The 16,530-nt window shown below is 43.2% G+C and overlaps 1 protein-coding gene across 2 annotated transcripts; it reads left to right on the top strand.

Annotated features, from left to right (window-relative positions):
- The first annotated feature begins 4,233 nt into the window (after positions 1-4,233).
- POP4 (POP4 homolog, ribonuclease P/MRP subunit) lies at positions 4,234-7,662 on the top strand. 2 transcript variants are annotated; one of them, XM_033070177.2, is made up of 7 exons: positions 4,234-4,288; positions 4,604-4,656; positions 5,067-5,290; positions 5,933-6,010; positions 6,229-6,290; positions 6,662-6,763; positions 7,180-7,662. In XM_033070177.2, exons 1-7 carry the CDS (start codon positions 4,234-4,236, stop codon positions 7,314-7,316), a joined length of 711 nt encoding a protein of 236 aa, XP_032926068.1. In that variant the 3' UTR covers positions 7,317-7,662. The 2 variants fall into 2 exon arrangements, with proteins under 2 accessions (XP_032926068.1, XP_032926069.1); XM_033070178.2 differs by having other exon boundaries at positions 4,256-4,335.
- The last annotated feature ends 8,868 nt before the right edge of the window (positions 7,663-16,530 follow it).

The raw sequence follows: 16,530 nt of genomic DNA, 5'->3' as shown, positions 1-16,530 counted from the left end.
TGCTGAATGCTGGTATTAATTAGTAAATACAAGCTGTTCAGGAGCAGAAGTGGTGCCTGTCATACTGATGTGTGTTTGGATCATACATGATCCCAGCATGCAGGGGAACCAAACGTCAGCTGCCAAAGCCTCAGCTCTTCTGACTGCTTGTTACTGTTCTGGGAAGCAAGTGCTGCTATTTTAGCACTGCTCTGGGTGCCAAGGCTGGGTACTTGTAGTTATCTCCAGGTATTCCAGGGTCGTCCATATTTTAAATATTTTAAGATGGATACAGCTTTTTATTTTGATATAAGAATTTATTGGTGTTTAAGGAGTAGTGCTGAAATTGAATTCTTTCACAATCCTCTTTTCACTGAGAATATGATGCAGAAAAGGTTAGTATATGGAGGAACTGGAGTTCTGTATGCTGAACAAAGCTGCAAACAGGCAGCAACCGACAGAACGAGAGGATACAGTCTCAAACTGCACCAGGGGAGATACAGGTTGGATATTAGGAAAAAGTTTTTCACAGGAAGAGTGATAAAGTACTGGGATGGTCTGCCCAGGGAGGTGGTGGAGTCACCATCCCTGATGTGTTTAAGAAAAGACTGGATGTGGCACTTGGTGCCATGGTCTAGTGGAGATGTTAGGGCATGGGTTGGACTCTATGATCTTGGAGGTCTCTTCCAACCCAGTCATTCTGTGATTCTGTGATTCTCTGATTCTTCCATAAGAGGACACAATTTGTAAGCGTTTTAAATTTATTTTTTACTCTAAGACAGTGAGCTGAATTCCAACAGCACTGTATAGACAGTCTCGGGCTGCCCTCTAGTGTGAGCAGCTGTGGGGACAGGGCGCAGCCTGCCAAAAGCCCGCCTTGTATCAGTTTGTTTTTTTAAAACCCAGCTATTAAATCATTGGGATTTTCTGAAAACATTTCTGGATTATTATTTGCTTCTGATATCTGTGCCACTGAGATCTATTTGGACCATGCTTCCCAGCGTTTTCTTGTTCCTGTCAGGCACAGACAAGCCAGTCTTTTGTCTGTGCCCTGGAGCGGCAGCTGCAATTCGGGATGAGGAGCCAGGGCTGCAAGGAAACAATGACCCTTCAGCTGGCAAGGACAGCTTATCAGCTTGGGGCGGGGACAGAACACGATGACAAGCCATGGGTTAAGGCGAGCTGATAAAGCAGAAAAATGAATGGAAAAACATATGGAAAAGAAACATATGTGTACTTCAAAAGATGCTGCTCATCTGTCAGCAACAGCAATCTAAAATCAAACCCCTAATGCAAGAGTTTGGACTTACATACACAAACCTTTGTCTAGCATACCTACATTGACACGAGATGAAGGTTCAGGCCACCCATGCCAATCACTCCATTTACCTGCTGAGCTGGACAACAGATTTCACCCTGCCCACCATGCACAGGACCCTTTCCTAGATGGGTTTTTCCAGGGAACCCCGAGTACTGATTCCCTGGACAGGTCCTGGCTGCACAGCTAGTGCTGGGAGGGAACAGCTGTGTTTGGTATGGTCAGCCACTGGCCATAAAACTGCTGGCATGGGGCTCCCCCCAGGCCCAAAGGAGATGTGAGGAGCAGGATGCCAAGGCTGGGTGAGGGAGGAGATGGTGGGGTGGTGGCAGGGCTGACATGGACTGGATGGATGCTGCTTCAGCACAGCCATGGGAAAGGGGTGGGAATCGTATTATCTAGATAAAGGAAATCACATCAGAGGGCTTTAAATGGAAATTATTTTCACCAGTACAGATGTCCCTAGGGACCAAATGCAGCTGCTAATACAATTTAGCCAAGAGGAATAAACTGTATTGATCTTGGGAGCTCAAATGCTTGCTGAGACAGTCCTTCTAGGGAATTACAGTATTTATTTCCTGCATCACTGTCAGCAAAAGTATAACAGTGATTACAGCCCAGTGACTCTTTGCACACACCAGTTAACTTCACGTTCATCTCTCGCTTCAGTTCATAATCACTCTTTTTTTAAAAATCCCTGATCGGCTATTCTTGTGTCACACAAACATCTTTGATTATACTGTCTTTGGTCACTCCACACATGAAGTTTTAGCTTTCTGTGACTGTCACAATAAATGTAATTCTCATTCTGTAATTACTTCACAGCCAGCTCTCCCAGGACGCTGCTGTTCCCCAGCCTGGCCTGCACACAAGTCCTTGCCCATCCCTGCAGTTCAGCAGCCCCGAGAGGTACAGCAATATCCTCCCCTAGGGCACACACTTAGATTGTGTCCATGAAAGGGGTTTGCATAGGTGTAAGTGGGGTGTTATTATTTTTGGAGAGCAACAAATAAAGCCATACAGATTTAATTGGATAAGAAAGACCAATGTTGGCAGCTATAACATGGTATTAATAATATATATCAGGGAATTTTATCACTACAAACCTGTTCCAGGGTGATTTACTCGAAGTAAAAAGCTTCAAAACTCTAAAACACTAAGGGTACTGCACATCCCAAAACGTGCATTACAGTTATTTGCTGGTATGTTTCCACATCACCGTACATTCACATCTTACTTGTCATTTCTCTGAGCCTCCTTTTTCTTATCTACAAACTGCCTTTGCCTATTCTGTGGTTTCTCAGTTTCTTCACCTATTCTTTTTCACATTTATTTGACGTCAATCTCAACTCCTGAGGCAGAGCCTTCTTGCTGGGACACACACTAATGCACTGATCTCACTCCCTCAGACATTATATCTGAAGATAAATTGGGAAATGAAGATGTAGAGCTGTTGGAAGAGACTGGTTTCCCCAGGCACCAGTTTAGCCTGGATCATTGGATTTACAACACCAGCACCGCCAACACTGATTTGACTATTAATCCCTGAAGTGCCCTAAGAATTGCAGCATAAATCCAGTGAAGGAGCACTCATACGGCCCCAAAGACCCATAGCGCTTATCCTGGTACTCCATTCATGAAAATTGATCTTCTCATAGTAGCAATGACAACTCAAGGAGTCCATGCTTTGTAAAACCAAGAGATCCACTTGCTGTAGTAACATACTTAACTGCCCAGAGGTCTGTGATACAAACCAGCTGCTGTTCATGCGTAATGCTGTGCAGGGACTGGCCCTTTCTCCTTTGCACACATCCAGAGAGATCTACTATTTCATTCCTGTTAGGGATCACTTTAGTACTTTTGTGCCCCCAGCAGCACTCCACAAAATCATCGTGTTTCCTATACCCTGCCTCCCTAACTCCCTCCCCAAATATCCTTTACCAAGCCTTGCTTAATATCTGCTAAGCCAATATCACCATGTGACAAGAATATAAATATTTTCTGTATTTGGAGAAAAATCATGACTGAGCAGAGGACTGCAGGAGTTGGGACCGGGCTGGCAGGAAAAGGAATGGCCACTGTGGTTTCAAGACACCTGTGTGTTTTAAGTGAGCAGAACTTTGTCCTATCGCAGGAGGAAAGAGACCCTGATGTGTCAGAGCATGTACACATCACAGCGAGTGGCATCTTCCTATGTCTTGACCTTGAACTCCAGAAACATGAGGGCTGATTTTAACCAAAGATCTCACTCACGCTGCTGGGTGTGCAGTTCTAGAACAGATGTGACACCGTTAACCAGAGAACAGAGGCAGGTGCTGCCTGCTGAGGGCTATGGCTGGAGAGGCGGTGTAGGGGCTAGGACAGAACTCTGCTACCAGGAGAAGCAGGATGGGAGGAACTTCAGCAGGGCAGAGAGGACCTGTGCCTGCCATGGCCCCTGGAGCCTGGGCACTGAGAAATCTCGGGGAAAATCTCCAGAACAAATGAGGCAACAAAAGCGGGGAGTGAGGAAACTGCAGGATGGAAAGGTGGAAATGCGTATCCAGCATCAGTGATGAGACAGAAGTGAGGACTGGCGCGGCCAGGCTGCCCTGCCCAGTGTCCGGACTGGGCTGTCACTGTGGGAAGGACACTGCCATATCAGTGCTCCAACACCGGCCTCGTGTGCTCTGCGTGTCCCTGCCATGCTCAAGTGGTAGATGACCACAGCAGGCGGCCTGTGCTACTGACCGTATGATTGACAGCGCTTTTTAAAAAGAAACTTCCCCATTATAGTAAATGAGATATCTGCCGCTCAGTGTCTCCCAACTCAGAGAATTTATTAGTACAAGAGCAGTAAATCACAGCCAATTACAGCAGCGTCCCTCACGGGGCCCGCCTGCTCCCGCGGGCGGCGGCGCCGCCTTGGGGCCAGCCCGGGCAGCGCCGCTGTGCGCATGCGTGATCGTGACGTCATCACACCGCGCCGTCTGCGCCGCTGCACCATGGAGGGTGAGGGGACAGGGGACAGAGAGAGCGGTGGAGGGTGAGGGATGGAGGTAGGGACGAGCAGCGAGGGGTGAGGGATGCAGGGTGGGCGGTGGAAGATGAAGGATGGAGGAAGAGGGATGGGTGAAGGTTGAGGGATGGATGAAGGGTGAGGGATGCAGGGTGGGCGGTGGAAGATGAAGGATGGAGGGCGGGCGCCGGTGGGCAGTGGAGGAGGAGGAGGAGGGATGCGGGAGGAGGGATGCAGGAGGACGGGCAGGGTGAGGGATGGGATGGGGTGAGCCCGGCCCCGCTGACCCCCCATCTCCTGCCTTGCAGAGCAGCTGTACCGCCGGCTGCCGCCCGAGGAGAGCGGGGAGCTGCGCCTGCAGGTACCGAGCACCCGCAGGGCCCGGAGCGCCGCGCCGGGCGCTGCCTGGCGATTCCCACTCCCACACGGCCTTTAAACCCCGTTAGGCACCGACGGGCTGGGGGTGGGTTGGGTTCTCACTTTCCCCTGTATATCCCTCTCGGAACTCGCCGTTTCAAACCAAATGCACAAAAAAGGGCTTTTCTTCCAAAACGTGAGTCCCAGACGGGCGGGACGCGAGGCCCGGGGTGTGCCGGCGCTCGGCACTGCACACGGGGGCTTCGGTGTGGGAACATCTCCCTCCACTGGTACCGACGGGAAGATCTCCTGTTCCCACGGAGATCTTCCTGACCTGATGGAACCACTGGTCAGCAGCAAGTTTTAATTTAATTAACACCTGCTATTTTAAAGTGTCCTTTCACATGTCTTTAGCCCCAGGGCTCAGAAAAAGCCAAGACATTTGTACACACCTTCCTGAAGCGTAGCATGCCCAGAATGAAAGATGAAGATATCCAGGATATATTAACTCGGAAAGCTGTTGTTCTGAAGCATTATCCCCCAAAAAAGACCAAGCAAAAGAGGAAGAAGACAAAAGGTTTTACTGCCAAGGAGAGGCGAGAGCTGCGTCTGTTTGAAATTGAACCTGAACAGCAAAAGTAAGACTTTAAATGTCTTCTTTGTGTGGTAAAGTGGAACTACATCAGAAGTGTGTAAAAGCAGCAGCATGTGCATGAGGATAGGAACCCTCCAGTGTGTAAATCTGTTTGAAACACTGCTTGTGGCATTTCAGCATTAGAAAAGAGTTCTCGTGTCTGCATAGGTGAAAGATGAATTTCTGTAGAGTTCATTTTATGTACCTACATATGACAAGAAATCAAACCCAGACACAATTCCCTCTGGTTTCAGTTTGTAAAGTTGGACAGTGTGACCAGAGAGTCAAAATTCTGCATAATGTTCCTTGAATTAAGCAAGCTGAATGAAGCCCCTGTTTTGCTAACAGAGTAAGCAGGGAGCTAAAGGAGTGGAAAAAAAAGGTGAAATCTTTTTAGTCTTAGCCTGATGCTCTAAATCACATCACTCTTTCGGGCTGGTAGAGAGGAGCATGCTTTGTGCTTGTTTTATAAAGTAATAACCAGCTGTTTGGAGTGGGTAACCTTGCAGGGTAACTTAAGGTTGTATAACTTAAAAATATGAGTCTTAACTCTGTGGAAATACAGACTACTTCAGTAATCAACCAATGGACTTTTTTATAACTAAATTTTGTATAATACTTCTAATTTATCTTTTTTTAACCACAGATATGCCATCTTCCTCCCTCTCCATGAGCTCTGGAAGCAGTACATCAGAGACCTGTGCCATGGACTCAAACCCGATGCGTGCGTTGACAGATTTTCAATTTAGTCTGGGTTTTATACAGTAAATACTTCCAGTTTTATTGAGTTACTGCTTAAAACACTATGGTTAACTGATAAACATATTGGTACTATTTCACAGAATTATCATGGTCATAATAGTCGTGGTCATATTTTGTAAATCTGACAGTTCATGTGATTTTTTTTTTCCCCTCCTCTTTGATCTTGTTCTCTTCTTCAAGGCAACCCCATATGATTCAGAGCAAGCTGCTCAAAGCTGATTTGCATGGAGCCATTGTTACAGGTATTCTGTTTGTTTGTAGAACATCATCTCAAATTCAGTAGGTCTCCTGTAGTTCAGGAACTTATTTTTTAAAAGTTATTTTATTATAACTTTTATTATTTATTTTTAAATTCTTTTCAGTAGCATTAACTGTCGAATCACATAGTTGAGATCATATTTCTCTCTTAAAAATGCTAATTACTTTACAACTACTCTTAAAAATAATGTTGATTGCAAAGGTTAACCGCACATTTTACCAGTGATTACTGTAACTACATTATTTCAGAATATTTAAATGTTTATGTTTGAAAATGTTTTAAATCATGAGGCAACAGGAGAAGAGCAAATAAAGTGCATCTGAAGTTTTCTAATACATACTTCTGTTCTTCCAGTTACAAAATCAAAGTGCCCCTCTTATGTTGGGATAACAGGAATCATTCTACAAGAATTTAAACACGTCTTCAAAATTATCACTAAAGAGGACAAATTAAAAGGTATATAGGGCATTCTTTTGTGTTCTTTTCACAACTTGCATCATAAAAAGTTCTTGAGCACACTCTTCATTTTATGCCTGTGAGTACATTGGTTTATATCAGTGCTTTTGGCTGTTTGCATAGAGTGGCAGAAGTCACCACCCAACAGCCTAGTATCTTACCAGAAACACATCTCATTAGAGATGAGCAATTTCTAAAATGTGCAACACTTAACTGTATGCTCCTGCATGAGGACTGACTTTGGTAATTTCAGTTCAATGGAGAGGCTTAGGTTATTTTGATAAAGAATAAAAACCTTGAAATGTGTCAAGGCTCAAACCTACAGGTGAATAACATCCCCTAGTATGTCAGTATATTTCCATAGAGGGACTTACATCAGCACACTTTGTTTCAGTTTGTGTCTTCTTGCATTTCAGTTGTTCCCAAACTTAACAACGTGTTTAGCTTGGAGCTTGATGGATTCATTTCCTACATCTACGGAAGCAAGTTCCTGCTCAGAGCAAGTGAGCGATCTGCAAAAAAATTCAAGTTGAAAGGATCTATTGACCTGTGATTTCATGGAAAGTCAGAAGCATTCACAGAAATTTCTGCTGTTTTCCTGCAGTTCAAAGAGCAGGTTTTTTGGCAGATGGAAAAAGCAACAGCCATGTGAAATATTTATAAAGCATTTCTTCTTACTGAAGAATGAGCAGTATCTGCTGTCTTTAGGCACTCACTGACTGTTGAAATTGGTTGTCTTTTTTTTTTATTTGTATATAATATTCTGGCTTTTATTAAAGTTTTATGATTAATATCAACTACCTAACTTCTGTTTCAGTTTATAAATTGTAAATTTGTACAGTGAAAATTATATTTTGTAACTCTGAACTCTGTAATAAATGTTATTGTTGCCTTCTGTATCAGTTGGGCTTTAGCTGCCTTTTAGCTGCTTGCAGTGAGCCTGCAGGTGCTGACAACTGCTCTTTATTATCATAGTGCCTGAGTCAATATCAGCATCTTGGCCTGCTGCAGACAGGTGCAAATAAATAGTTTCAGCTGGCAGGTTTTACCTAGAGTATCTCCCTGGCTGGGGTTGATATTGTTACAGGTACCAGGTGTGGTACAGTGTAACCAGCTGTTAATGTAAGTGAGCATTAATGTATAATGTAACCACACCGAGCTGCCATGCTGCCCTGCTGCCCCCTGCTCACTAACACCCTGCTGCTTTCAGGGTAAATCAGATACTGTATCAATAAATAGGCATTGGCGTGGCACAGGGAACACGGCACAGCCCAGGAGAGGGAAGCCCTTGAAGCTAGAAATGCACAGATGGAAGTGACCCCCATTCAATCTTGTATTTCAATTACCCACAGAATTGCTTTATGAATATTTAACCTCTGTCCACAGAGCTATTGTACTTTGTCTGTCCTCAGCCCTTTTTTTATTTTTTACTGTACACTTCATTTTTGATTGCCCACGTTACAATCCCTCATTGACTGGGCAGGTTTGATATGTTTGGGAGGTGGAAGTGACCCCTGAATTTAGATTGCTTAAAATTTTTGTGTTATAAAAGTGGCTTTTAGTGTTATGGTGGCTTTAAGTGTAATTTTCAGGAGCTTTTCATCAATTTCACCACCAAATGCAAGACTTGCACCTACTAAAATTTTTTCCCTGTCACCATTCAAGCCTTTGTAACCAACCAGGCTCATTTCTTTAAAGAGAGCACAGCTGTACCTCACACAATTGCACCCCAAAGCTGAGTAACTGGGGCTGGGAAGGCAGGCACAGCATTTTCCTGCACTGGAGGGCACACAAGGCAGGAGAGAGCTAGAGCTCATCACCAGCTCCAGCCCCAGTGCTACACAAACACTTTGCTGGCCTCCAAAGCTCCCACTGCCTTTCCTGATCTGTCACTGGGAGAGGTCACAGGTGAGCTGCATCTCCCTGGCAGGAGCCCTCAGGCACAAACTACTTCTCCATCGCTAAATGGATGAACCCACAGAGTGAGCAATACTGGTGTTCAAGAACAGATCCTTTGGAATCGGGAAATGGAAGCAGTTGGTATAGAAATAAAAATCTTTGTTGCAATTCTATGAAGTATTGCCCTTGAGATGGGGAAAACGGTGTCCTTGCCAGGGACAGATATTTTATATGTGGGGAAATAGTTATTTCACAGCAACAAGAATTTTTTATCTGAAGTGAGAACAATATGTGTTCAAGTTGTTAGACATAATTTATTATTCCACCTTGCACCCATTACTCCTGTCAGTGTTCTCTAAAATTAAAACTCTTGGTTTCCTGTAAGACATCAGAAGGAAAAACAAACAAAGCTGTAGGAGCCATTAATCATAGCAGAAACTTTCCTTTCAGGACAGTGACCTAGTTTTAATTTTGCTCATAGCCTTCAGTGTAACAGCTAATTAAGACATCTGTTAAATGCCTATAATATTAAATTAATAGGGGGAAGCTAATAGAATTTTATTGGCATAGTCCTGTTAATTAACATTAAGGCCTTTAATGGAGGGCTGAAAGAGACATTAATGGGGATGCCATACAAATTGGAATTAGGTACAATCATGTCTCATTGTGCTGTGAAGACAGAACACATTCTACCATATGGACACACAGATGAACACAATACAACTTCCCTTGGCTACTGGCACATCCATTTTTTAAACTATTTTAGGAACCACAAAAACAAAAACAGCCTGACAGTGCCCTGGTAAGAGCAAGGCTTTCAATATTTACAGTGAAGAGTGACAGAGATGTCAAAGGGCTCCCCAGAATAATCCCAGGCTAGTGGCAGAGAGAGACAGGTGACAAAGCATAACAAGAGCTGAGCAGCCCAGGGATTCAGGATCCTTTAGTGCAGCTGGTAAATGAGCTGAGGGGCCTTTCTGCAATGCCTCCAGGTGCTCAAACAGCCCCATCACTCACTGCAGCTGAACCAGCCCGCAGAGCTGGGCTCACTGCCCATCCCCCAGCATATCAACCAAACCCCAGCCGGGGTGGGATCTGTGCTCACCTTCCCTGCAGCACACTAAATCCCCAGTGCTTGTCGAGGAACTCCCTGAGGAACTGGGAAAAGTGACAACGACAGCTCACCAGCCCTCCCCTGCCATTCATGGCCATTCCCTGCCTCTTCACTAGCTGAGACAGTAAATACTTAATGGATTTAATATTGGGAAATTGGAGAACTAATCACAGCTGTCTCTAATTCACTCTTCATCCTTCAAATGTTCAACCCTGGATTGCACTCAGCAGAGACTCTTTTGTAATTATTTTTACACCTAAATTCTCACTAACCAGGGAATAATGAACACAGTGAACAATGTCTCATTACCTTACACACGTTTCTGCTTCTCTGTTACTGTGTATGTATATTTATAACTAATATCAACTAAAACAACTGTAAGCAATTCAGTTACTGAATTCTGAACACCTAAGCAAAAATAGCAAAACAAAAATCCCATAATTTCTGTTAGAAACCTCAACATAATTCATTGTAGTAAATGTTTGAAATTGAAGCCAATTCACATCCAAGAAAACATACAGAAAATTCTCTTTGAGGGAGACTTCCTCTAAAAATGGGTTAGACAGCAATAGAGTGGAAAGCCCCCAAAACCATCTGTGACTCTGACAAACTCATATTAAATCACTGAAACAACAGCAGCAAGTAGCTGGTGTTAACTCTACATATACTATTAATCGTGTGTTTTGGGTAAGTGTAAGAGAGAGCACAAAATTCTGATACAGAACATGCTTCCAGGAAACAGCAGCAGTGTTTCCTCAAAACCAGAGTGGCCCTGATTTTGTCTGAACAGGGCAGTCCCTCAGCCCCTTACCAGAACAGTCCCATGCGCCCATTCCCCATAACAAATGCTCACCTTTGTTCCTGCTGTTAGGCAACCCAAAACCTGATCAAGCCTGTCCTGCTACAGCATTCACCACACACGGTCCCACATACCAAGTCCAATTATACAGCAACAGCTGATTCCATGGAATTTCCCAGACGTTTGAGCTGCCTTTGTCTCATGCTCCCGATTTTTAATTCTGTCATTCCTATGGTGACTCCAGTTCTAAGTCCCTACAGCATGTGATGGAAATGTATTATTTTGGTAAGGCAGAAATTTCCCTCAGTGTAGTGGTTTAATTAAATCAATGAGCGAACATGAAAAATAGAGGATCTATAAAACAGAGGATCTGCTGCTGAGAGGAGCAGTTACATCTGGCAAACATGAACCTCCTGGGCTGCAGAACAAACAGAACCTGCAGATGGTTTTTGACACCTACCTCTGCAGCCTCTGCCTGCTGGATAGGGATTATGGAAAACTACAGAGAACCCAGCAACATTTAATACTGAATTAAGAGCTCTGCCTCTGAAGAGAGCTCTTTGCTGCTTTCTACTATTAGTCAGGTAAAGTACAGTAAGGTACAGTACATTATAACCATTGAGAAGAGGAAAAGAAAAAAAAAGAGTATACAATTACAGTAATTTCACGATTATAAGCCGCACTATTTTGACTAAAATTTTGGTCTGAACCCGAAGTGCGGCTTATAATCAGGTGCGGCTTGTAATCGTGAAATTACTGTAATTATAATGACATGACTGATAGGAAAAGGCACAGTCTAAACTTTACATTCTATCCTGCCCTGCTCCCCAGCCTATTTTTAGACTATTCCTTTTTTCCATTCTGCTAAGAACTATTCCTATATTGCCAAACCACACTGATTGAAAACATATTATTTTCATTTACTTTCAGCCACTGACCAATCTTCTAACAACCATTCCCTTCTATAGTCATGAACAGCATGTTAAATATCTGCATACAGGCCTGTTAATAGAAACCTCTTCCTGCTGTATTAGTTAATAAATTCAGCCTTATTTCTTTCAAGTCTCAGGATAAGCTCCTACTCTCATGGCATACATACATACTTTTGACTGAAGAACTAATCTTAAAAGGTACAAAAATACATAATAACATAGTTAGAACATTAATGACAATATTCAAATCAAAGGACTGTGGCTTCACCTCAAAATTTTAAATCAATAACCAAAACTGAATATAAATGCTTAACGGCTCATATGATTGTTAAGGGCAAAACACTTCAAAACCAAACCTCAAGCATGACTGCACTCACTTTTCTGTGGGTCAGGGCTTTTCAGCTGAGCTTCATGGCTCCATGGCCCAGGTTTATAACAGAATGTGTAGGGAAATGTGCTTGGTGTGTGTTTGTGTGTCCAGGAGCCATCACTGGCCTCTGACTACCAGCTCCTTGGACATTCTCTGGTGCATGCACAGTACAGCCCCAAAACTGACTCCACTTTATAGCACCATTATTCTGGGAGGGAGGGAAGAATAGTATTATGCACTTCTTGTAAATGTTAAAATAATTCCATAAATCTGAATAAAATTAATTTTTTTCTTGGTGAAATTGTCTGCAACACTCTGCCATGCATATTCTTCCTCTACAGGTTTATTTAAAAATTATGGACTCAGAAATGTTCAGCTGGATAGTTCTTGGGTGGCTGAGGTGCTCACTGAAGAATTTAAATGATGTAATAGCTATTGAACACCCCATTATATGGCTGCCTAATTAATGTGAGTGATAGTTATGTCTTACTCACAGAAGATTATTTTACACGGAGGAAAATCTACTCACTGCCACAGTAGCCATTTCAATAGTTTTTATAGGAGCAGTTGCATTATGGCTTCATTGAGTAAAAGGTAAGTAGCCATCCTAAATAATGAAGATTGAAGGTTTAATAGTCCCAATAAAGAATCCTGCAGGTTTTTTATTTCAAAAATTAGAGTTTGATTGCGAGCGTATGATAATGAGAGGGAAAGAGCACTGGCACGTGGAATCCCTTTGGTTCCCAAGGAGCTTCCATTTCTTCTGTGCAGAAATGCAGAAGAATAAGGACAGCAAAACAGAAAATAAGCTGTTCTTTACTTTTCCTAACAGCATGTCCAAGCCCCAAGCCTCTCCCCATGGCCCCATTTCCGTGGATAAGGATGTGCTGGATGGAGCTGCTCTCCTCGGAGCGCTGACATTACCACAACAGCTGCACACAGCTGATCACGTACACACAAATAACCTCAGATAATGTGAAGAGCCCAGCTAAGACCCATTTGAATGATGATATGCAGACATAAGCCAGCCTTACAAACTTGTCTCAGAATTGCAACCTATTACAGCAACTCTTCTTTGCGAGGCAATAGTCAAGGGACTTGGCATTTCTGTTACGAGACCCTATTTCCAAGGTTATATATCAGAGATTATAACAGCTATAAAAATTCAAATGAGATTTAAAACTTGGCAGGAGCAGTCTCGCTTGGGATCTAATATTTTTTAAGCAAATCTTTACAGGAAAAGCTAAAAGTTTACTTGTTCCACTTGTTATTTTAGGTCTCCATTGGTACATAATTCTCAATCTAGACCCTTACACTCTCCCCACTGCAGTACCCAAGTAATCTCTTTTCACAGCTTGCATTTTCAGAATGGCAATTCAAAAATAGGACAATTGATTTGACATTTGTTTCTCCAAACAGCAAACTTACAGGAAAGGTTTTAAAAGAACTTCTGTTCCAAGGCAGCCACTTTTTTTTTTTTTCTTAAGCAATAAAGCACCACATATGTTTTAGCAAGTAAAAAGTGGCAACAACATTAACCTGAATTATAGTAACAATGACTACAAAACAAGCTGGCTGGGGATTTGCAAACACAATCTCCAGATGTCTGCAAAAGATCTGATTTATCAAACCCACTCTGGGTAGGATTTGTACTTCCTAAGAAGAGAAGTCTGTAGTATTTATTTAGTGGTAGTGTCAGTGAAAGGTGCTACCCTTGTGATGTGTTTCAGAAAGGTGAGTCAATCCCTTTTGAATAATCCACAGGATATGGAGAGAGACACAGACCCTAGAAATTAGAGTTAGTTTCACCAATGGAACAGGATGAAACTGAAGGTTAAATATAGGGAGAGGGGAAAAAAGATTGTAGGGATTGGAGGTAGCCTCAAGAGAAAACCTCAGGTAGTGCCAAGGGGAAGTCCCAGCCTCAGGGACAGGTTAGAAACACTAAATACCAGCTATGGAGGTCACAATGGTATTTTATCAGCATAGCCTGTGGCCATTTAAAGTGCTTCCCTCTGTGTGGAGCCTTAAAAACACCACAGTGAAGAGTTAAGGGTGGTTTCACCTCTAGTTTTGATCCTCAGCCTTGCTGCTGAGGCTGTGATGGGAAGCCTTGGCTAGTGCTTACTTTAGGAATGATTTTGGTGATATGATTCCCTGCCAGACAGGAATGCAGTCTTTCCAAGCAGGTCTCCACACAACCCTCTCCACAAATAAATGCTGCATGCAAGGAACTTACCACTCATGTTAGTGGCACAGGCACTGGGGACATTAAATTTATATTCCCTCACCTTCACTGTCACAGGTCAGCCATGAAGTAGTTTGAACGGAAAACTAGTGCTTTATACAAAGAATTTGGGGTCCTTTTATCCTAGGCTCACTAGCCAGGGGAAACAAAAGAACACACATACGTACATAGAAGTAAACCAAATAAAACACAAGGTCCATAGTTTTAATTTTGCATTTACAGAGCAGTGCCTCCCATTTGCAATGACTTCCAAACAATATCTTTAGGACAGCACCTCAACAAGATCATCACCTTTTGTTCTGATTCCTTGTGTTAGGTGTTGACCTAAAGCAGCAAAGCTGAGGCAATTCTTTAGGATTATTTAGAAAACCAAAGGTTACACCTCCTGTTTTTAAACAATGACTTACTTCTGATTAAACCAAAATGAGTTACTAAAGTGAACAGGTTGAGTAACCAAGCTCAATTAAGCATGTGCAATACGCTGTAACAACATTCACTGTTTGAAGTCATAAAGCAGCTTTATTTTCCTTTGACTTCTGGTAGTCTATCTCCAAGAGCCATTCATTCCTGCTTCTACCCAGCTACTATTTCCATGAGGATGCATCAGGAATTTTAGCTATTTTGCCAAAGATGTTGTTGCAGAGGAAACAAATCCATCCTACAGCCACGAGCAGCAGAGCAGCACCTACAGGCACGAGGCTTCACTGGGGGACCCCAGGCTGAGCAAACACTGCTTTCACATAGGAGAGCAGTGCTGTGCTCTGGAAGACAAGCCACTCGGGGGCTAAACATCAAAGAGGATGGTTCAAAGGCAGTTTTCTTCCAGCAGAATGGTTTGTAGCTTCAGGAAATCTACATTAATAACTCGTAGCTTGGCTCTAGGGCACAGGTATTTTCATTTATTATTATTGTTGCTGCTGGGTTTGTTGTTGCTTTAGTAGAAGCTAACATAAAAATGTTACAGAAATCTCACCTCTGTCTATATCCAGAGCAACACACTTTGTTTTGGTACCAGAAGATGGAGCCACATGCTCACAGTTTCAAAATGCTTTTTTTTTCCTTCTCGTGCCAGAAAACCCACCCATGAAGCAGACAGTGCCTGGAAACTGCTCCCTTACCTTACATGAACTTGCTGTTTCAGTGTGTCTGTGTGTACAGCGAATCTGGTGCCTGCCTCACCCGTGTCAGCTGCCTCGCTCAGATGTTTCCATAACAACTCCATTTTCCTTGCTGCAAATGTATTTTCTGAATGCCTACCATGTCAAAATGAAATCGGGAAACAAAACCAAACTAAGCCAGGCATTTCCAACGGCTAAAATATCACACTCTGCATTTCCTCAGAGGAAGAATATACTCTTAAAGGGAGTCATAAATATCCCAGAACCATCAACATAAAACTCCTGACTCCTCAGGCAGGGCAGGCAGGGAGCGCTGCTGACCCCTGGCAGCTCCACCCCGGGTTGGACAGGGGGGACAGGGCTGGGCAAGTGAGAGCCGCTCTGCCAAACCCTGCCTGAGCCCCGGGCTGTGCTGTCCCGCTGCCGGCAGCCAGCTCCTCAGGCACAGCAAGATGAAAGGGGCCTTTGTAAAATGACACACATCTGATGGGAAGAGAAAGCCTTCACTAAAGGTATTAAAGTCCATTAGGGCTTTTCTTTGTTGGCTGCTTGCTCTGTGTCAGCTGTGTGAGCAGCCAGTCCTAGAGAGTCAGATCAAAGCAAGATAATGGCACTCCTAATAATGCCAGCAGAGATCTTTCAGGTAAAAGTGTTTATTGTTCAAGAACACTGTCAGATCCTTTCACATCCGTTTCTGACCTGGCAATGTCCCAGGTTAGTATAGAACTGTTTTAAATACACAGGTTTAATTGTTCTTTTAGCTGCTTTTGCAGACTGCTCTCAGGCAGCAGAAGCAGGTAACAGTTTGTCCTCATCCATTTTCTCACTACAATGCTGTAACCTCTTTATAACAAATCCTCCAAACAACATTTAACATCTCTCTAATGGCACACTAAAAATGAAGTCAGCAAAGCATTCTATCAAACTGTTCACAAAAAGAACCCTCAACATTATTTTTTACAAAATGTAAGTAGAGGAGAAAGCAGGCTGCCTCTATAACCCCAAATGCTGCAGTAGATACTCACACATTGCTTCCTTGGGGAACCACCCTTTGATAGGGAAAACCAGAAGGATGTGCACAACATTGAGTGGGGCAAAATGGGAGAGACTGACCCAAGTGTCATCCTCTGTCCTGAGCTTGTAGATACCATGAGAAGGCTCCAGCATCTGGAACAACCAGAGTAATAGTTACTACTAACTCTGAGCTTTTATTTTAAAAATTATTCTTGCAACATTATCCCCATCAGGCAACCTGAGCAACAAATCTGAGGAAAATATCATATCAAC

Source organism: Catharus ustulatus, chromosome 11 (assembly GCF_009819885.2).
Source record: "Catharus ustulatus isolate bCatUst1 chromosome 11, bCatUst1.pri.v2, whole genome shotgun sequence".
Taxonomy (NCBI): Eukaryota; Metazoa; Chordata; class Aves; order Passeriformes; family Turdidae; genus Catharus; species Catharus ustulatus.
The sequence above is the reverse complement of the archived record's forward strand: the minus strand, read 5'-3'. Positions and strand labels throughout refer to the sequence as shown.

Excerpts from the sequence above, each read along its gene's own strand:
- POP4 (XM_033070177.2), top strand. The coding sequence starts at position 4,234 with ATGCGTGATCGTGACGTCATCACACCGCGCCGTCTGCGCCGCTGCACC. Across the intron at positions 4,657-5,066 it reads GCGGGGAGCTGCGCCTGCAG|CCCCAGGGCTCAGAAAAAGC; the intron begins GTACCGAGCACC and ends ACATGTCTTTAG. Across the intron at positions 5,291-5,932 it reads ATTGAACCTGAACAGCAAAA|ATATGCCATCTTCCTCCCTC; the intron begins GTAAGACTTTAA and ends TTTTAACCACAG.